General features: G+C 43.4%; 1 protein-coding gene across 1 annotated transcript in view; it reads right to left on the reverse strand.

The window, feature by feature from the left end:
* Positions 1-3,346: 3,346 nt before the first annotated feature.
* The window catches only part of LOC143288464 (mitogen-activated protein kinase 1-like), a 187,997-nt gene continuing 168,075 nt past the window's right edge, over positions 3,347-23,268 (reverse strand). Inside the window, exons 10-11 of the mRNA XM_076596985.1 lie at positions 18,122-18,271; positions 3,347-9,382 (exon numbers count right to left, since the gene is read on the reverse strand). Of these exons, the coding sequence (XP_076453100.1) occupies positions 18,137-18,271 (135 nt within the window). The 3' untranslated portion in view covers positions 3,347-9,382; positions 18,122-18,136. The remainder of the gene's footprint in view (positions 9,383-18,121; positions 18,272-23,268) is intronic.

The following is a 23,268-nucleotide window of genomic DNA, read 5'->3' on the forward strand; positions in this document are numbered from 1 at the left end:
TCCTCTACAAACTTTACTCCTTATGCCTGTCTTTTACACACCTTGTCTCGGTCTGTCCTCTACAAACTTTACTCCTTTTGTCTGTCTTTTACACACCTTGTTTCAGTCTGTCCTCTACAAACTTTACTCCTTTTGTCTGTCTTTTACACACCTTGTTTCGGTCTGCCCTCTACAAACGTTACTCCTTATGTCTGTCTTTTGCACACCTGTTTCGGTCTGCCCTCTACAAACGTTACTCCTTATGTCTGTCTTTTACACACCTGTTTCGGTCTGTCCTCTACAAACTTTACTCCTTATGTCTGTCTTTTATACACACTGTTCCTGTCTGTCCTCCACATACCTTACTCCTTATGTCTGTCCTCTGCACACCTCACTCCTGTCTATCCTGTACACAACACCTAACTCCTTCTGTCTGTTCTCTATTTATCTTGCTCTTTCTGTATGTCATCTGCAGACTTTGCTTCTTCAAAAAACTTTACTCTGGGGCTCTGTCTGTCCCCTACATACATTGCTTCTTTTCTCTGTCAGAGGACAGACAAGAAGAAAGGTGTGCATAGGTCATACAGGACCAAGATGTGTAGAAGACAGAAGGGCGGTGTGTGGATGGGGGGTGTAAAGGAGCAGTATGCAGAGGACAGACACAAGGTGTGTAGAGAGGACAGCCATATGGAGTAAGATATATAGAGAACAGACAGAAGCATGGTGTGTAGAGGACAGACAGGAGCAACATGGTGTGTACAGGACAGACAGAAGGAGCAACATGTTGTGTACATGACAGAAGGAGCAACATGTTGTGTACAGGACAGAGAGAAGGAGCAACATGTCATATAGAAGACAGACAGAAGGAGCAACATGTTGTGTACAGGACAGACAGAAGGAGCAACCTGTGTCGCAGACAGACAGAAGGAGCAACCTGTGTAGAAGACAGACAGAAGGAGCAACATGTGTAAAAGACAGACAGAAGGAGCAACATGTGTAGGCAACACACAGTAGGAGCAAGGTATGTAAAAGACAGGAACAAGGTGTATAGAACTGATGACAGACAGATGGAGCAAGGTGTGTAGAGGACAGGCAGGGGCAAGGTGTGTAGAAGACAGAGGAGCAGCAAGGTGTGCAGAGGACAGACAGAAGGAGCAAGGGGTGCAGAGGACAGACAGAAGGAGCAAGGTGTGCAGAGGACAGACAGGAGCAAGTGGTGCAGGGGACAGACAGAAGGAGCAAGGTGTGCAGAGGACAGACAGAAGGAGCAAGGGGTGCAGAGGACAGACAGAAGGAGCAAGGTGTGCAGAGGACAGACAGAAGGAGCAAGGTGTGCAGAGGACAGACAGAAGGAGCAAGTGGTGCAGAGGACAGACAGAAGGAGCAAGGGGTGCAGAAGACAGACAGAAGGAGCAAGGTGTGCAGAGGACAGACAGAAGGAGCAAGTGGTGCAGGGGACAGACAGAAGGAGCAAGGGGTGCAGAGGACAGACAGAAGGAGCAAGGTGTGCAGAGGACAGACAGAAGGAGCAAGGTGTGCAGAGGACAGACAGAAGGAGCAAGTGGTGCAGGGGACAGACAGAAGGAGCAAGGGGTGCAGAGGACAGACAGAAGGAGCAAGGTGTGCAGAGGACAGACAGAAGGAGCAAGTGGTGCAGAGGACAGACAGAAGGAGCAAGGGGTGCAGAAGACAGACAGAAGGAGCAAGGTGTGCAGAGGACAGACAGAAGGAGCAAGTGGTGCAGGGGACAGACAGAAGGAGCAAGGGGTGCAGAGGACAGACAGAAGGAGCAAGTGGTGCAGGGGACAGACAGAAGGAGCAAGGGGTGCAGAGGACAGACAGAAGGAGCAAGGTGTGCAGAGGACAGGAGCAAGGTGTGCAGAGGACAAGAGCAAGGTGTGCAGAGGACAGGAGCAAGGTGTGTAGAGGACAGACAGAAGGAGCAAGGTGTGTAGAGGACAGACAGAAGCAAGGTGTGTAGAGGACAGACAGGAGCAAGGTGCGTGGAGGACAGACAGAGGGAGCAAGGTGTGTAGAGGACAGACAGAAGGAGCAAGGTGTGTAGAGGACAGACAGAAGCAAGGTGTGTAGAGGACAGACAGAGGAAGCAAGGTGTGCAGAGGACAGAAGGAGCAAGGTGTGTAGAGGACAGACAGAGCGCAAGTGTGTCAAGGACAGAGAAGTAAGGTGTGTCAAGGCCAGACAGAAGGAACAAGGTGTGCAGAGGACAGACAGGAGCAAGGTGTATAGAGGACAGACAGAAGCAAGGTGTGTCGAGGACAGATAGAAGGAGCAATGTGTGTAGAGGACTGACAGGATTAAGGTGTGTAGAGGACAGACAGAAGGAGAAAGGTGTACAGAGGACAGACATGAGTAATGTGTGTAGACAGACAAGAGCAAGGTGTTCTGTAGAAGACGGAAAGGAGCAATGTCTGTAGAGGTCAGACAGAAGGAACAAGGTGTGCAGAGGACAGATAGGAGCAATGTGTAAAGAGGACAGACGGAAGGAGCCAGCTGTGTAGAGGGCAGACAGGAGGAACGAAGCGTTGTGTAGAAGGCAAACTGGAACCAAGTGTGTTGAGGACAGATAGGAGCAATGTGTAAAGAGGACAGGCAGAAGGAACAAGTTGTGTAGAGGACAGACAGATGGAGCAAAGCTTTGTGTAGAAGATAATATACAGAAGGAGCAAGGTGTGTAGAGAACAGACATACAGGATCAAGGTGTGGAAGACTGACAACAGTAATGTCTAGAGGACAGACAATAGTAATGTGTGTAGAGGACAGAAAGAAGGAGCAATGTGTATAGAAGGGAGACAGAAGGTACAAGGTGTGCAGAAGACAGACAAGAGCAAGTGTGTAGCGCACAGACAGCAGGAAGGTGTGTTGGGGTCAAACAGAAGGAGCAAGTTGTGTGGAGGACAGACAGCAAGAACAATGTGTGCATATGACAGACAGACAGACAGGAGTTAGGGGTTTAAATGTCAGAAGAAGCAAGGTGTGTAGAGAAGAGACGGGAACAAATGTGTGAAGAGGACACATAAAAGAAGCAAATGTGTAGTGAACAGACAGGAGCAACGTGTGTAGAAGACAAACAAGACCACCGTGTGCATGGGACAGACAGATGGAGCAAGGTAATATGTTAAGGACAGACAGGAGCATAATGTGAAGAGGACAGACAGACGGGAGCAAGGTGTTGAGTAAAGACTGGTTAGGCAGCATGGGAATAATGGCAATGAGAAGGAAGGCTGGACAGGAGAAAAAATGATGACTCATTTACTTTGTGACTATTTCATTCATATGACAGACTAGCAACAGCCCATGTCTTTCACCATCTTTTTCCAGGACAGAAGACCACTCAAAGACAAGGTGGTATAAATGCAATTTTATTTCCATGATGTTTACAAGACATGAGTGTGTCACTAATGGTAAAGAATTAACACTCCACTTTACTTGTGGATTACAATTATGTTAATTTTACCAATTCTGTTACTACAAATATAGCCAAAAAGTGTATTGTGTGCTCTTTGTCTTATGTTGAAAGATTTATTATTGTGTATTCATCTATGATTAGTGATTGCCCAAATCTAAAGACAACCAACAATATTTGCACGATGACAAGTGTACATACCCACTGCTCTTTCAATTGACATTAACAGGAAGATGGACTTCTTGGTGTTGGGAGATCTTATGATACTATTTTGAAGTGCCTCAAGACACAATTACATTACATACAAGCCCCCCACCCCCCACCCACCCAAAACAACCCCTCCCCCCCAAATTGAGAATCAACCATGACATAGCTGGTCTTGTCCTGCCCAGACGAGACACTGACAAATTCATTTTCTAAAAACAGTCTTGTGTTGTTAGTCTTCAAATTTAATCACAAGTATAGTAACTTCAATTTAAAGTCCTTCCAAATCATCAACCCGTCCTCAATATCAAAACAGAGATGCACGTTGTGAATGTGATAACACAGTTTTCTATAATGGTAATGAACAGATCCTATTCACAATGAAGTCATGACAGAAATAATAGCTACAGCTATACAAGACAGGGAATCAGATCCTAGCCAAGGGCACCTCACCAGATTTGCGCTGTTAATGTATTTTGGAGACAGCAACATCCACACAGTGACTAATGTTCAGCATTCTACACACCACATCCTTTGTTTTCTTTGGAATGCATATCCATGACACTTGTGCATTTACACAAACACAGGCAAGAACAAACATGCAGAGGGGGTTGACATCCCACACATCCTCCAGAAAAAAATGATTAAGTGCGACAGCACACGAGATGACCGAAGCAAAAGCTGTTTAATCAGTCATACATTCATTCAGAAGAGCTCAGTTTCAATGTTTGTAAGTCTTTGGGATTTTCAAATGGAAAACCTACACTATTGGAACATAAAGCTGTCCACAATAGATCAGGGAAAACCACACACCGAGAAGAGTGAACCTGTGTGTGTTTCCATTAATATTTCAGATTTCCTTTATATTCTGTTTGTCAATTCCTAATTCTAACTTGCATGGAATGATAAACAGAATTTTTATGTGTCTAAAATTTTATTCGTGTAGTTGGTTTGCATTTCCCCCAAAATGGGGAAAGTGTTGAAACACCATGATTCATCTGTCACATGCAATTCAACTGAAAAAAGTATAGACAAACTTGAATGCACACCAAAGCTGAAATTCCAGAGCAACATTATCAGGTCAACACAAAACACCTGTGTAAAAGCTTGATCTGACATGAACATATATGAAAATTTAACACCATCTATTTAATACCTTCTGAATGCAACAATCTGTTTCATACTTTTCAATTTTTAAACAATCATTTTAAGTCACACGAACTTCAGTTGTGGACAAAACAATTACACTAACAAGCTCAAGATAAAAACAATAACATATGTAATGTGCTGAACTCCCTCACTGTAAAATCGGAAAAAAATCTACCAACACTATCACAATGACAGTAGTAACATAGCATTTATGCTGTATGAAAGACTTTCAATGAAACGAAATAAGAGTACAACAGCCAGCTGCTGTGAAAAATACAGAAAGGTTTGGCAGAGTACATATTTCATAAACTATATTTTAAACTATTTAGAAAAGAAGTCATAACTTTGACAGGCAAAATGTAATATACCCTATATGTTCCAAAACAATGCATCAGTTTCAGTCTCTCAAGACTGCGTTCAGACATTCCATATACACTACACCTCATCTGTAAGGCAGATGCCTGGTAGCGGCTTGACCCAACACACTAGTCAGGCCTTCAATGCTTGCAAATATATTTGTGTACCCATCAGAGTGGATTTCTTCAACAGAATTTTTCTGCATGCCCAGTGCATGCTGTACACAGGACATCAGTTTATCATCTCATCCGAATAACTAGACCCTCTGATTTTCCACTGGGAGTAAGAGTGAAAGCAGGAATTGAACCCAGACCCTCATGGACACTTATTGGCAGATGAGCATCTTAACCATTCTTCCACCTATATCCATCACAAACCATGTTGAAGTTGTTCTCAATCTGACAACTAGAATAGAAGAAAAAATGTAGTATCTGATACCTCTATGAAATGGTCCCATATTGTGTTGAATGAAACACCATCTGAAACTCATGTAATGTCCATGGACACAGCAGGTCACTGATGTACACTAGACAGTTCAATAGACTGAAAAGCCAGTGACAAGCATTCAAGTTATCTTCCATCTAAAAATCAGTATTTCTATGGGACTATCGTATCCCTTAACTCCTTGAAGTGTAATCGACTGAAATAAAAACATTTTGTATTATACTCCCAACTCCCTAATCAGCTGATTAGAAACAATTTGTATTATAATCCCAACTCCCTACTTCCATCTTTAAATTAAAGTGTATTTGTGCAGCAATTTTTTTTAAAATAGCAATTCAATGACATATCTCTAAATCTGTGGATGTTATTCATAATTTTGTACCTGCACTATTTTCCCCCAAAGTATGCAATGAAAACAACTGTGTTTGATGTAAATTTCTGTTACCCAAAGACAGTCCCCCCATCATACCCTTTGCACAGCATGGAACATGCAGCCACATAAGGACACAGTGGAAAAAGTAGAAAACAACAAAGGCTGATTCTAGGCCCACATGACCATCAGAACACCTAACAATGTCATGAGGGATGAGATGCTGCTACTCTGTATTTGGTGGCCCAGATCGCTATGTGTTGTTATGATTATAAACAGAGACACCAACTGAAAAAAGATCAATTCGTAACCAATATAAATGAATGTCATACATAAGCATTACATAAACATAAACCTGTAATCACTTCATTTAAATGTAAATCGAAAGTGAAAATGAATCCTCATCATGCTAACATGAATATCGTCAACAAAGTGGCAGCAAAGATGTGGTGAAAAACTGGCCAATCACTGATTTCTATAGAAGAGCTCATAGTATACTATGCCATTTGAAACAAAAAAAAAACAACTTTAACCAAGCTGTTACATTGCCAGAATCCTCAATTCATGTTATTTTTTGTTTGTTTTGATAAGTGATGCAAGAATGGTGCATTAAAAAATCACTCTAAAAAATACTCTCTGTCCTTTGTCTTGACAGGAGACTTCACAAGCATGTGATCTGGAGTGTTAAAGATGAATGAATGTTTTTCAAATGCATGGAAATGCATGACTTACAAGGAAAAAAATCTGAAAACAAGGTACATTAACATCAACACTTTCCTCTATGTTTAATCTCCACTGAAATGAACAAATTCTGCCATCTGTTGTACCTGCAAGAATGAGTATCTGGTATTCCAGACACCACAGACATCTGCTCATGCTGCATACAAGATAACGCAAGCATGGAGTCACAATGACCTTTTCCCTTCACAACAATATGTATTTCCAAGTCTCATGACTGAGCAGGAATAGTTTATCACTATTTACGGGTCAAACACCTGATCTACAAAGCAGAACTGAAACAGGAAATGGAACAAGACTGAAAATAGAAAAAGAGGTGTGTGTGTTTGTTATCGGCTTATCTGAAAAAAACTGTAAAACTGAGTGGAACAGAGACAAAAGTTTGTGTCTGTCCAAATTATAATGGATTAACAGCCAAGAAACTGAAATGGATGTGTGAAAGAGAAAGAAAAAAACAGAGGCAGGCAGATGAGATGTGAGTAAAAAGAAATTGATGATTAACAAAATGAACGTGACTACAAAGCCACGACAGACTTTTTATTAATTTCATCAGCTGAATATTAAACCTAACATGTGTAATGTAGATCTAATCAGTCAGCTGTTCATGGAGAGACAGAGATCTATTATTAGAGACAAATTCTGAAGAATCTCATCACAAATCACTACTGATTATACATACACTATTTGCAACAACTACGTACCAGTACACAGATGAAGACAGTGTTATCTGTAAACACCGATTTAAAAAAAAAAAAAAAAAAAAAAAAGCAATGACAATTAAAAATGTAAAAGAATCTTGATGAATCTTGACAATTCCACAATCACATTCTGATCAACACTAGCATGTAGAAGGATGAATAAGCCACTCTTGTCTTAAGTGAGCATTACAGACAATAAATGTCCTTAGTAAACCTCACAGAGACCCATGATGTCCTTAGTAAACCTCACAAAGACCCATAATGTCCAGCCAGCCTCACGATGACAAACCATAGCCCTATGTCCAGTGAACATTATGAAGCAGGGGGCTAATATCTGGGCATGTGCCTTATTTCACAACATATTTTTCAAGGTTTGGCGAAAAAAACTGACAGTTTCTACTCTAATTAGAGAAACATTTCAATCACATGACATAATTGCAGAGAGTGGTCTGGAAACTTTCTTTCTTTCTTTTTTCTTTTTTTTTCCCCCCACTGAAATATTTGCAGGTCTGGAACTCTAGCATCGCAGGAAGTTTCAAACATGTCAAGTTTCAACCATGACATAAAAATTGTTCAGGCTTATGGGCCTTGAATAATGAAGACATGTCCTGGTAAGCATTACAGACACATGACACATTTGTGATCATCACAAAGACATGGTATCCCAGTAAGCTTCCCTGAAACATCTGACATCCTGCTGAGCATCAAAGACACAATATCTTTGACATCCCACATGACATATGACACACTGGTGAGCATCACAAAAACACATGGTATCTTTGTGAGGAAAACCAATAAATGTTCAGTGAGTAACACAAAACACATTATGTTCCATGAACACTGACATGACACTATGTCCCATGTGAGAGTTGCAAAGACATGATGTCATAGGGAGCTTCACAAAGATACATGATAACTAAAGCTCCACAAAAACATGTTATATGAGCTTTACAAAGACAAATAATGTTACTGGAGCTTCAAAAAGACAGGAGCATTATGAAGATACATGTCCCATGAGTTTCACAAAGACACATGATGATGACTGAGAAACATAAAACTACAGGAGTTTCAGAAAGACAAATTTTACAGAAGCTTCAAAAAGATAAATGATGTTCCAGGAATATCACAAAAACACATCTCACAGAAAAATCACAAAGACACATGATGTTTAAGGAAAATCACCAACAAAAATTATGAGAGCTTCACTAAGACGCATTATGTCTGCAGGAGCATCACAAAGACACATATCTGCGGAAGTACCAAAATGAAACACATCTGCTCAATCACATGTCTGCAGGATCATCACAGAAACACATGATTTCCGTAAGACATAGAATGTTTGTCCAGAGCAGCAGCACAGAGACACAAAGTTCCAGGGCCATAAAAGCAAACTCTTGTGAGCTAACATGATTACTGATAGGGCGTTGTCACAGAGAGAGATTTAGAGCAGACAGAAAATGACAGTGACAGTGCAAGTTCACTTCACACAAACACATGCTTATCCACCATCAATTACAAGGATAATGACAGAATTATACAGTTAAGTATTAAAAAAACAGACAACACAACCTAATCACAATACATCACAAATATGGAAAATGACTGACTCCAGCCAATAGAAAAAAATTCCAATTTGTCACGACCCAACATTTTCATTTTCACGTGCATCTAGGGGAGGGCAATTTGAGGGCAGGATATGAAAACACACAGGGGGCAGCGACAGAAGCTAGACATAATATGTACAGCTCAGAAAGGAAAAAAAAAAATTGTTACATGTGTGGTGGTTCAATAAAAACGAGAAATACACATCTTGACCACCCAAAGTCTACTGTCACTTGAGAATGAGCCATCCACTGCTTTCAGCTTCCTGAAGAGGCCACAGGACCCAAACCATCTGCTTTGCCACCAGCAGCTTATGCACAAGCTCCTCTAGGAAATACACATCTAATGCTGAAGCAAAGACACCCCTCTTTTGCTGTCATCCTTCATTCAGTCCTTTTCTGCACTGTTTTCCATCTGTAAACATACACAAAAAAATGGGATTATAAACCACTCATTCTGTTCAATCAATCAATAACTATGTTAAAATTGTTGCCCTTTTTTGTTGTCTATTTTTCCATGAACTATGTCATCACCAGCATTTTGTTAGAAATTACAAAAACCACAAAATAAAACTGCAAACAGTCATGCAAGATCAGAAAATATTGGAATGGAAATGCTTTCAGACATTGCCAAATGAAAGAAAAGACAGGAACTGTGGTTTACAGGCATTAATTCTTGTTTAGTTTTTATACAAGTTATGTGGAGTGATGGCCTAGAGGTAACGCATCCACCTGGGAAGCGAGAGAATCTGAGCGCGCTGGTTCAAATCTTGGCTCAGCCACAGATATTTTCTCTTCCTCCATTAGACCTTGAGTGGTGGTCTGGATGCTAGTCATTCAGATGAGATGATAAACCAAGGTCCCGTGTGCAGCCAGGCATGAGATTGGGAAATTGTGATTGAGTCTGAAAGGAGGGGGCCGCAGAAGGCCCCCAGTGGGGGTCCATGGAGCAACGCCCCTGGTGGGGGTCTGGGGGCAAAGCCCCCTGAAGCTAAAGGTTTTTCTCAATTTCAAACCATGAAATCTGCACTTGCGGGCCACCAATGCTGCTGAGGTATTCCAACCCACAGAAGACAAAAAATCAGTCCAATTCTTCCTAAACTGAAGTGAAATGAAATGAAATGATGGTGCTTAGAACCTCGCCGACCACTAAGGCCATCTCAAGGCTATCGCCGCGTTAATACCTACTACAATGGTAAAAAACAAACAATTAAAACGAGTCACCACTTTAAACTTTCCACTCAACGTTTAAAAAACTTCCATAGTTTAAAACCTTTAAATCTGATTAAAAATGTTCACTTCTTTCAAGAAGTCCATCAGCGCCCATGGAGGGACATCACGAAACAAGGTCTTAAAGAAACCGCCGTGTAATGTCTGTGTCTACGTCATGCAGATCCCAACAGTCAAGGAGCATGTGTTTCACAGTGAGAGGCTCATCACAGGGAATACATCGAGGGGCCTCTTCCCCCTTCAACAAGTAAGAATGAGTAAAAAAAAAAAAGTGTGCCCCGCATGCAGTCTGCACAGCACAGACTCCTCCTTTCTGTTCTTCATCCCCGAAGGGAGGGTCTCTTTTAGGTCTGGACGGATCTGGAATAGCTTGTTGTCCATCTGGGTGTTCCACTCCTCTTGCCAAAGATCCTTAACATAAGTGTTCACCTTCTGCTTCATATCTGTGTATGGTACGAAGGATCTGGATAATTCTTTCTTTACAGCATTCTTGGCCAGCTGGTCTGCCCTTTCGTTACCACGAATGCCAACATGTCCAGGAACCCAGGCCAACACAACCTCGTATCCTTTCTTCATTACAAGATTAAAAGCTTTGTAAAATTCCAGCAGTTTGGGATGAGTGAGATTCCTGCACGCGATCGCCTCCAGGGCTGACAAGGAGTCGGAAAAGATCATGAATCTCTTTTGTTTCAAAGAGAGAACCATTTTTACCGCCAGAACCAGTGCAGTCAGTTCCGCAGTGTACACTGAGCTGTCAGACAGGATGTGTTCCGTTGAGGGCTGGTCAGAAAAGGCGGGACAGAACGCAGATGCAGCGACTCCGTCCTCTGACTTGGAACCGTCAGTGAAGATTCTTTGGAAAGTGAGAAATTTGTGGCAGAGTTCTGAAAAGTAAGTTCTGTAGGCCAGTGAACTGGTGGAGTCTTTACGGTATGAGGCCAGATTGAATCGGACCTCAGGTGTTCTAAAGGTCCACGGTGGGCTGTCGGGGAACTTGGAGAAGTCTGAGATGCCACCGACATCCAGATCGGCATTTTCTGTGTGCGGCTGAATGCGGAGTCCAAGAGGAGGGATGCAGTTTGGGTTGTCTTTAAATTTTTTGTTCAAGGAGTTGTTGAATACAACGTCGTAAGCAGGGTTTGTGGGTTCTGAAAACAGTTTCAAGTAATAGTTTAGGGTCAGCTTCAGTCTGCGGTTGGAGAGAGGCGGTTCCCCCGCCTCTGCATACAGGTTGTGCACAGGGGTGGTGCGGAATGCACCTAAGCTGAGACGGAGCCCTTGGTGGTGTGTATAGGGTCCAGCAGTTTCAGAAGACGGTATGGCCAAGCCGTATACTACACTTCCGTAATATAGTTTGGACCGGACCAGGGCTCTGTAGAGGTGCAAGAGAGTTAGGAAAGGAAATTATGGTGCTTAGAGCATCGCCGACCACTAAGGCCATCTCAAGGCTATCGCCGCGTCAATAACTACTACAAGGATAAAAAAAACCCCAGCCAATTAAAACGAGTCACCACTTCAAACTTTCCACTCCAAAGTTAAAAAAAAAAACTTCCATAGTTTAAAACCTTCAAATCTGGTTAAAAATATTCACTACTTTTAAGAAGTCCATCAGCGCCCACGGAGGGACATCACGAAACAAAGTCTTCAAAGAAACCGCCGTGTAATGTCTGCGTCTAACGTCATGCAGATCCCAACAATCAAGGAGCACGTGTTTCACGGTGAGCGCCTCGTCACAGGGAATGCATCGAGGGGCCTCTTCCCCCTTCAACAAGTAAGAATGAGTAAAAAAAGTGTGCCCCGTACGCAGTCTGCACAGCACAGACTCCTCCTTTCTGTTCTTCACCCCCGAAGGGAGGGTCTCTTTTAGGTCTGGATGGATCTGAAAGAGCTTGTTGTCCGTCTGGGTGTTCCACTCCTCTTGCCAAAGATCCTTAACGTAAGTGTTCACCTTCCGCTTCATGTCTGTATATGGTACAAAGGATCTGGATAATTCTTTCTTTACAGCGTTCCTGGCCAGCAGGTCCGCCCTTTCGTTACCACGAATGCCAACATGTCCAAGAACCCAGGCCAACACAAACTCGTATCCTTTCTTCGTTGCAAGAGTAAAAGTTTCATAAAATTCCAGCAGTTTGGGATGAGTGATATTCCTGCAGGCTAACGCCTCCAGGGCTGACAAGGAGTTGGAAAAGATCATGAATCTCTTTTGTTTCAAAGAGAGAACCATTTTTACCGCCAGAACCAGTGCGGTCAGTTCCGCAGTGTACACCGAGCTGTCAGACAGGATGTGTTCCGTTAAGGGCCGGTCAGGAAAGGGGGACAGAACGCAGATGCAGCGACTCCGTCGTCTGACTTGGAACCGTCAGTGAAGATACTTTGAAAAGTGGGGAATTTGTGGCAGAGTTCCGAAAAGTAAGTTCTGTAGGCCAGAGAACTGGTGGTGTCTTTACAGTATGAGGCCAGATCGAATCGGACCTCAGGTGTTGTAAAGGTCCACGGAGGGCTGTCAGGGAACTTAGAGAAATCCGAGATGCCACCGCCATCCAGATCGGCATTTTCTAAGTGCGGCTGAATGTGGAGTCCGAGAGGAGGTATGCAGTTTGGGTTGTCTGTAAATTTCTTATCGAAAGGGTTGTTGAATACAGCGTCATAAGCAGGGTTTGTAGGTTCAGAAAACAATTTCAAATAATAATTCAGGTCAGCTTCAGTCTGCGGTTGGATAGAGGCGGTTCCCCCGCCTCTACGTACAGGCTGTGCACAGGGGTGGTGCGGAAAGCACCTAAGCTGAGACGGAGCCCTTGGTGGTGTACAGGGTCCAACAGTTTCAGGTAGGACGGTCTGGCCAAGCCGTATACTACACTTCCATAATCCAGTTTGGACCGGACCAGGGCTCTGTAGAGGTGCAAGAGAGTTCTCTTATCAGCACCCCAGTTCGTGTGTGCCACAACTCGGATGATGTTCAGGGCTTTTTGGCAAGATATTTTCAGCTGTTTCATATGGCTGAGGAAGTTCAGCTTCTGATCAAAGATGACCCCTAAAAATCTGGCTTCCTTGACCGCCGGGATGGTGGATTTTCCCAGACGGATTTCAGGGTCCGGATAGAACTGGCGAAAATTATGAAAATGGATGCATTCAGTTTTGGAGGACGAAAATGTGAAGCCATTTTCCTCTGCCCAACACTGGATTTTGTTGACGCAGAGCTGAAGCCGTCGCTGGATGCTGGCATACGTGCTGCCAGTTGCATACGAGGCAAAATCGTCCACGAACAGCGAGCTGTCCGATCCCTTCTGAATGGATTGAACGATGTCATTTATTTTGATGCTGAAAAGAGCCGGCGACAGGATGCTCCCTTGCGGGACACCCAGCTCCTGCTCGTGAATGTCGGACAGGGTGGTGCCGAGTCTCACCTGGAATTGTCTGTCTTGTAAAAAATTGTGGATGAACTGAGGCAGGTGTCCTCGGAAGCCGAGCTTGTGCAAGTCCGAGAGAATACCAAATTTCCACGTGGTATCGTAAGCTTTCTCCAAGTCAAAACATATGACCACCACATGAAATGAAATGAAATTATGGTGCTTAGAGCCTCGCCGACCACTAAGGCCATCTCAAGGCTATCGCCGCGTCAATTACTACTACAAGGCTAAAAAAACAACCAATTAAAACGAGTCACCACTTCAAACTTTCCACTCCAAAGTTAAAAAAAAACTTCCATAGTTTAAAACCTTCAAATCTGGTTAAAAAGGTTCACTTCTTTTAAGAAGTCCATCAGCGCCCACGGAGGGACATCACGAAACAAAGTCTTCAATGAAACCGCCGTGTAATGTCTGCGTCTAACGTCATGCAGATCCCAACAGTCAAGGAGCATGTGTTTCACGGTGAGAGGCTCGTCACAGGGAACGCATCGAGGGGCCTCCTCCCCCTTCAACAAGTAAGAATGAGTAAAAAAAAGTGTGCCCCGTACGCAGTCTGCACAGCACAGACTCCTCCTTTCTGTTCTTCACCCCCGAAGGGAGGGTCTCTTTTAGGTCCGGACGGATCTAGAAGAGCTTGTTGTCCGTCTGGGTGTTCCACTTCTCTTGCCAAAGATCCTTAACGTAAGTGTTGACCTTCCGCTTCATGTCTGTATAGGGTACCAAGGATCTGGACAATTCTTTCTTTACAGCGTTCCTGGCCAGCAGGTCCGCCCTTTCGTTACCACGAATGCCAACATGTCCGGGAACCCAGGCCAACACAAACTCGTATCCTTTCTTCGTTGCGAGAGTAAAAGTTTCATAAAATTCCAGCAGTTTGGGATGAGTGATATTCCTGCAGGCGATCGCCTCCAGGGCTGACAAGGAGTCGGAAAAGATCATGAATCTCTTCTGTTTGGAAGAGAGAACCATTTTTAACCCCAGGACCAGTGCGGTCAGTTCCGCGGTGTATACCGAGCTGTCAGACAGGATGTGTTCCGTTGAGGGCTGGTCAGGAAAGGCGGGACAGAACGCAGATGCAGCGACTCCGTCCTCTGACTTGGAACCGTCAGTGAAGATGCCTTGAAAAGTGGGGAATTTGTGGCACAGTTCCGAAAAGTAGGTTCTGTAGGCCAGAGAACTGGTGGTGTCCTTACGGTATGAGGCCAGATCGAATCGGACCTCAGGTGTTGTAAAGGTCCACGGAGGGCTGTCAGGGAACTTAGAGAAATCCGAGATGCCACCGACATCCAGATCGGCCTTTTCTAAGTGCGGCTGAATGCGGAGTCCGAGAGGAGGTATGCAGTTTGGGTTGTCTGTAAATTTCTTATCGAAAGGGTTGTTGAATACAGCGTCGTAAGCAGGGTTTGTAGGTTCAGAGAACAATTTCAGATAATAGTTCAGGGTCAGCTTCAGTCTGCGGTTGGAAAGAGGCGGTTCCCCCGCCTCTGCGTACAGGCTGTGCACAGGGGTGGTGCGGAAAGCACCTAAGCTGAGATGGAGCCCTTGGTGGTGTACAGGGTCCAACAGTTTCAGATAGGACGGTCTGGCCGAGCCGTATACCACACTTCCATAATCCAGTTTGGACCGGACCAGGGCTCTGTAGAGGTGCAAGAGAGTTCTCTTATCAGCACCCCAGTTCGTGTGTGCCACAACTCGGATGATGTTAAGGGCTTTTTGGCAAGATATTTTCAGCTGTTTAATGTGGCTGAGGAAGTTCAGCTTCTGATCGAAGACGACCCCTAGAAATCTGGCTTCCTTGACCGCCGGGATGGTGGATGTTCCCAGACGGATTTCAGGGTCCGGATAGAACTGGCGAAAATTATGAAAATGGATGCATTCAGTTTTGGAGGACGAAAATGTGAAGCCATTCTCCTCTGCCCAACACTGGATGTTGTTGACGCAGAGCTGAAGCCGTCGCTGGATGCTGGCGTACGTGCTCCCGGTTGCATATAAGGCAAAATCATCCACGAACAGCGAGCTGTCCAATCCCCTCTGAACGGATTGAACGATGTCATTAATTGTGATGCTGAAAAGAGCCGGCGACAGGATGCTCCCTTGCGGGACACCCAGCTCCTGCTCGTAAATGTCGGACAGAGTGGTGCTGAGTCTCACCTGGAATTGTCTGTCTTGTAAAAAATTGTGGATGAACTGAGGCAGGTGTCCTCGGAAGCCGAGCTTGTGCAAGTCGGAAAGAATACCAAATTTCCACGTGGTATCGTAAGCTTTCTCCAAGTCAAAAAATATGGCCACCACATGTTGTTTGTTTACAAATGCATTTCTTACAGTGGTTTCCAGACGGACCAGATGGTCAACGGTAGAGCGATGCTTGCGGAAACCGCACTGTTCTTTCGCCAGAAGGCCGTCGGTCTCTAGTTTCCACATCAGTCTACCGTTGACCATCCTCTCCATCAGTTTGCAGATGCAGCTGGTCAGTGCAATTGGGCGGTAGTTGGAGGGGTTCGAGGGGTCTTTTCCCGGTTTCGGCAGCGGGATTATGAGGGCTTTCCGCCAGGAGGGTGGAAAGAAGCCTGTGACCCAGATGTGGTTATAAACTTTAAGCAGGGTGTCCAGACAGGTTTGGGGAAGGTGCTTTAGGAGTTTATAATGGACCTCGTCCATTCCTGGACAGGAATCCGTACAGGTCTGAAGGGCAGATTTAAGTTGTGAAAGGAAGGTTGTAATTCTCTGTGTTGTCCCTAAACAAAACCACCCTTCACTTGGGTTAACACCCAACCACAACTCCCCTACAGTCCCCTTCCTGACTGTGTTAGAAGTTTGAGCTGCCCCGCCTCAATGTGTCTACAAAGACACAATGGCCTGGTCGCAAACGGGAGAACCCATGCCTACCAGGACCTGAGATAGTCTCCTGAGATCACTATCCCAACCTCACAGGTCCGGCAATAGCAGGAATGGTTTGTGTTGCTCAGCAAAGGGGACAAGTCATTCCCAGGTATTGCAGCGAGACCGTATGAACAAGAAAAAAAACAAAGAAGAGCAAGACAAATTTCACAAAACACAACATTGAATTAGATGTCATAAACTGATGCAAATGATGTAAAATATATGAGCTCTGAGACGAAAACAACCCGGAAAGCCACAACAAACAACAAACATGCAAGAAAATAACATTTCTAATGCAAAAAGGTTGGCAGAGAGCAAGACAATGTTACTTATCTCAGAAATGGTCATTGTGAATGAGTAATCTGCTCCAGCCAGAAATGGCATTCCATTGGCAAGCAGACAGTGGACTATTAGCAAGACCTCTTATCACTGATTTGCCGCAAAATTTTGGCCAAGAAAAGCAAACAAATAGGCCAGGTTTGTATCAGTTTGACATGGTACAGTATATGACACCAAAGACAATACTTGCTTTGAGTTTGGCTTTAATAGTGTCAAGTCTGAAATACTTGTACATACATGGCTTATCAGACCAAACTGTTCTTTTGCAAATAATAATTTTTGTCATCTTTGGCACTTCTCTCATTTTCTTCGTAATGGAAATATTGTAACAAGATTTTACGTGACCATATTATGTTATCAAGAGACCACTGAGGAAGAATGAGTGGGTTTTTTTATATTTGCTTGTGGAGCTGCGAGTCCTGAAAATGTGCCCCTCAGAGCAGTTTCAGTACCGTTACAGACTGTATAATCTTCTAATGGTGATATCTCTGTAACCAAAAGAGGTAGAAGCATATTTTTTGTTAATTTGTTTCAGTAATTCCATAAACTTTTTTTTCAATGCCTGCCGTCACCTACTTCTTTTGGTTCAATCTTGCAAGCTATAAATATCCAGCTGTATTTTGTTTGTTTTCTTTTTGGATGTCATTCTGTGGAGGTGAAATAGATCTTTCTGATGCACAATGATTATCATCTTCACTTGAAACGTCTTCTTTTTTGTTCATGGGCTGTGACTCCCACTTTCTCTTGTATAACTTGTATAATCAAGTGAGCTTTTATTTGCATGACCATTTTAAACCCCGCCATGCAGGCAGTCATACTCCATTTTCAAGGGGTGCCTCAACAGATTTCTGCAATCAAAATAATTTGGAAAAAAGCCCAGATTCAGAATCCACATACTTTCTTTCTATATCTCCTTTAGTTTTTGTACTGGAATTAAAAAAACAAACAAACCCCTCTTTCCTCAAAATTCCCTGGCAAGGGGACAGCACTTTAAACAAAATTCTCTGGCAACTGAGCAGGTTAGTTTTAATTCATTTTCCTCAAGCATTCTTAAGGACAAGTATTCTGAGGACAAGTATTTGACATAAGACAGGAAAACAAAAATCCACGTTGACTCACTGAGTCATGGTAAAGTGTATGTTATTCTTTTTCTCCTGTAAGTCTGTGAATTGTCATTGGGGTGCTGCACATTGTAATTACACAATAAATTGTATGCCTGACCTTGAGGATAAATATTTGTCCCCAGATTACAGTAAAGGATCAGAATGGCCTAAGCTGAAAGAAATCTTGAAACCAACCTATGACTGGGACACTCAGTCTTTTGCAGATGCCAGCGCAACATCTGCAGGTTGAAACTTCAGTGTTTCTTGATAGATGAGCTCTTTCAGTTGTTCTTTGGGCAGATCATCCAGCTCCATCTCAAAGGTGAATGGTTCTTCTGCTACAGGCTGAAACAAGCACACACCAGATGCCCATATCGTAACACTAAACAGGCACCACAGCCTACTACTTGTTGAATGCTAAAAGATGATAAAGATTTATGTATATTCATTGTTTAAGTGTATGGTTTGTAAGCAAAATAAGCAGACTAATATTTGAAATCTTAAGAATTTTAATATTGTGGTGCCCATGTCTGTCCTTTATTTGATGCCTATCAAGATATTGAGAATTCTCACTTATGAATATGAAATGCAGCATGGGCAAAATAAAACACAATCCACATATTTTTAAAGGTCAGAAACATATGGTTTTATACTCTGCAGTCAAGCAAACTTGCCAAATGCGCAAACAAATGTTATCTGAAATAAAAATGCATGATACTTTGCACAATCATTCTGATTCAGTCATACTTTGCAAAAAAAAGCTCACTCAACCCAAGCAAACTTTGTCTGCTGCTGAAGACCCAAGTAAGGTGAGACAGCTGTAATGATACAGACAGCCAAAAGTGCATGGTTGAAACAAAGAAAAGGCTGGGAATATCAGCTGTTTACAACATTAAAAGATGCTGAAATACTGTGCTGCAGCTGGATGCAGAGAAATAATAGCATTGTGGGTTTCATTCATCACAAATGTATATCTTATGTGTTCATCTGCACAATTTATTGCTGTTGGTATAATCTGAAATAGGCTGCCCTTGCTCCGTAATCGCTGCACTCGCTCCGTAATCACTCCTCCCTGTTACTGTCACACACTTTTGGTGAATGTGTGTAATAGCCAAATGGTTAAAGTGTTGGACTTTCAATCTGAGGGTCCCAGGTTTGTACGAGGGTCATTCAATAAATAAGGTGAATTTTTCGGTATAAGGACTTCCAATACAGATAGAAGCTTACTTTAAAAAAAAAAAAATTTTTTTTGTTTTACTTCTCTTTTTCACATGGATTTAATTTGTTTTGCAGATTAAAAAAAACTTTGAGAGTTTTGGCGATTAACAAAGATGGCCGACCAAGAAGCATGCTCCAGGATTGAACAGCGGTCAGTTATCAAGTTTTTGGTTGCTGAAGGGTGCAAACCAGTTGAAATTCATAGGAGAATGTCAACTGTGTATGGTGCCACATGTTTCAGCCGAAAAAATGTCTACAAGTGGGCTAAATTGTTTAAAGAAGGACGGAGCAGTGTTGAGGATGAAGACAGGCCTGGAAGGCCTACAGAAGTGAGGTCTCCTGAGGTGATCGAATCAGTCAATGACCTCATTCAGTCTGACAGAAGGGTGACAGTGGATGACATTCCAAGGACTTTGAGCTTATCTGTTGGGACAGCACACAAAATTGTCCATGATGACCTTGGCTACTTGAAGGTCAGCTGCCGGTGGGTGCCAAAGATGCTTACTCCAGAGCACAAACAGAGGAGGGTCAAGTTGTCCCAGCAGTGTCTCTGCCGCTATGAGAAGGATGGTGATGAGTTTCTGAAGAAGGTGGTCACATGTGACGAGACATGGGTTTGGCAATATGAGCCTGAGTCCAAACGGCAGTCCATGGAGTGAAGAAGAAGTTCAAGTCCCAGCGGTCCACGAGGAAGGTGATGCTCACCGTTTTTTGGGATATGCAAGGCCCAATCACCATTTCATTCCTTGAGAAAGGAAGCACTGTGAACAGTGCCAACTACTGTGAACTGCTGAGGCAGGTCAAGAAAGACATAAAGAACAAACGCAGGGGTCATCAGTCAGAAGGAGTCATCTTGCATCATGACAACGCAAGGCCTCACACAGCAGCCCGAACGGTGCAGACCATCAACGAGCTGGGCTGGGAACTGCTCCCTCATCCCCCTTACAGCCCAGACCTTGCCCCTTCAGACTTTCACCTGTTTGGTCCCTTGAAAGCGTTCACGAGAGGCACGAAGTTTGAAAGTGACGATGAAGTCAAAAGTGTTGTGAGCGACTGGCTGAGACATCAGTCCAAAGATTTTTACGCTGAAGAAATACGGAAGCTTGTGCACATATGGGAAAAGTGTGTGACAGTGCTGGGAGACTACGTTAAAAAAAAAGAAAAAAAAAGTAAGCTTCTATCTGTATTAGAAGTCCTTATACCGAAAAATTCACCTTATTTATTGAATGACCCTCGTATCTCGGTGATGGTGCCTGGTGGGGTTAAGGGTGGAGATTTTTCCAATCTCCCAGGTCAACATATGCACAGACATGCTAGTGCCTGAACCCCCTTTGTGTGTATACGCATGCAGAAGATCAAATATGCATGTTAAAGATCCTGTAATCCATGTCAGCGTTTAGTGGGTTATGGAAACAAGAACATACCCAGCATGCACACCCCCAAAAATGGAGTATGGCTGCCTACATGGCAGTCCCCTTCATGACCGTTTTACTGGTATGAGTGTCGCCTCCGCAATCAGCGTCTAAAGACGCATCGCCGCGGTCCCTATCGGGAGGAATCATGAGCTCCAGGCCTGGGAGAGTCTCTTGCCGAGTCTCAATCCCAGCCTCATGATTCCTGCCTTTGTGGGATGGCATACGAGGCATGGTACCCACGCTTAGGCACCCAGCGAAAATCCGATCCCCAACAGAGAAAGGAAAGACAGGATTGACTTAGAGGTAGAGAAAAATGAATGAATCGAGGGGGCCGAGTCGAATCGAGTACACAGAATGTAAGAATACAATAAATACAAGCCGCATGCAGCAAAATAAGGCCAAATGAATACGCTTAATAACCAAAAAAAAGCGTAAGACGAGACAGAGTGTAAACTTGACAAGATGGCGTGGAGAGCCTTGGCCAAAGGAATGATTCAGAGCTTATAGCTTTTAGAGGCATTGATTGGCTAAGAGCGGACTGGGCAAGACGACTCATCTTTTCACTGTTAGCCGCACGAAATTTGGCCAAGCAGAGCAAACCGATAGGCCTAGTTTGCATCAGTTTGACATGGTACAGTATATGACACCAAAACTTTGATTCAATAGTGACTAAAGCAGTTAAAAGTTAAAATTTCTAAAAAAAAAAAAAAATTGTAAGTCACCCTCCTTGGGGACAAGACTCCAAAATTCTTTTACATTTAGCGACATCTCTCGTAAGATCAAGATTGACCTATGGTCAAGAAATCTTTTCTGCTCTGCCGATGTTTCTAAAGAAGCTGCAAATAATTGACAGTAAAGCTGTGAAACTGGCTTTAGGGGTACCTGTGCATACTAAGACCTCAGAAGCCTATAAGGTTGCGGGTATTCTACCACTAGATGAAATCAGAAAATTAAGTTCTGCTAAATACGTTGTGAGATGTACAGCTGTGGATGATTTTGAGGAATTAAATATTAAGTCTGATATTGATTTTCAAAAAAATGCACAAAATAATTCAAATCTACAAACCATTCGCACATATGTGTCAGATATTTTCAATTCTTCAGACATTGATAATGATATGGCACCTCTGGTGCCACCTGTCCCTCCCTGGGAGTTAACAAAAACAAACGTCAACATATGTGCTTCTGACACAACAAAAGGAGAATCTCCACATATAATAGCAGCATCTGTCAGAATTGAATTAGAGGAAAATTTTGATTATCATTTAAAAGTTTACACTGATGGCTCGTCCTGGATGATAGTGCAGGATCTGCTTTTGTCATTCCTGACCTAAAAACAGAAAAATCATATCATTTAGGTAAGGGACATTCAATGTTTACAGCTGAATTGGTGGCCATCCTTATGGCTTTAAATCATCTTGTTGATGTACCAATCATAGTAATATCCTATTTTGTGTTGATTCTCAACCTGTTTTAAAAGGTTTGCTCCTTTTTGAGAATAATCAAAGAGAAGATTTATTGTTTCAAATTAGGTATTTATTGCACTCCCTATTTGTGAAGGGTACGAATGTTGATTTTTGTTGGATACCATCCCACACCTGATTCCTTTATAATGACCAAGCAGACAGGGCAGCAAAAAGGGGAGCAAAGAATCATACAAAAAGTATAAAAGTATATTGCTCATTGTCATACAAGGAAATAAGCAATATACTAGAAAGAGACCTTTATAGGTGCTTGAATTCAAGTCTAAAACCTCGTCAGCTGACTCACTCAGACTTTGGTCCGATTCGCAGACCAATTCTGAGTTTAGCTGTCAGACTATTATCAAATTTATTATGGACCAAGTATTGTTCTAATGTCAAGTGCATATGCTTTAGTAACCTGACAATTCTTCTTCTTCTTCCTCGTTCGCCTCCCATTAGATAAGCAGCCCGGTGTCCTCGATGAAGGCTGCCGTCTGTCACAGCTCCTCCAGGGTGCCGTACAGTTTGGCTTCCACTGCTGTTGGTGTTGGCCAGTATTTCCTCCTGGATGCTGCATGCGTCCTACAGTTTTGAAGGATGTGATTGGTTGTCATTGGTCCCTCACCACAAGGGCACTCTCCACTCTGTCCAATGCCAAATTCTGTGTGCATGTAGTGGAGCAGGCAGTTGTGTCCAGTCCTCAGGCGGAAGATCTTGACCTGTTCCCATCGTTCCAGCAAATGGTATCTGTCTTCTGGGTTATATTTGGGGTGCTGGAGGCGCCACTTTATTCCTTGCTGTGCCTTGATGATTGTCTTGATTTCATCATATGACACCAGTTTGTTGGCCTGTTCCTTCTGTGCACCGTCTTTTGCCAGAATGTCCGCTTTTTCGTTGCCTCTCATGCCACAGTGTGCTGGTACCCACTGTATCACCACTTTCTCCACTCTGGCACTCAGGGCAACTAGGGCTGAAGTGAGATGGTTCTGTTCTTTGCAGCGGGAGTTCTTGAGGGCTTGGAGTATGGAGAGAGTGTCTGAGAACACTACCACCTGCCCTGTTGTTCTTGTGGAGTTCTGCGAGACTGTTGTGGCTGCCACACAGAGGGCTTCTCACTTAGCTCGGAAGTTGGTGGAGTTATTTTCCTGTTGGGATTGCAATTTCTTCATCTCTGTCTTTGCATCGGAGGAAGATTCCAGCTCCACCATCCCTCGTTGCTTCTGTGGTGGAGCCATCTGTAAAGACA

This window comes from Babylonia areolata, chromosome 12, assembly GCF_041734735.1.
Source record: "Babylonia areolata isolate BAREFJ2019XMU chromosome 12, ASM4173473v1, whole genome shotgun sequence".
Classification (NCBI taxonomy): domain Eukaryota; kingdom Metazoa; phylum Mollusca; class Gastropoda; order Neogastropoda; family Buccinidae; genus Babylonia; species Babylonia areolata.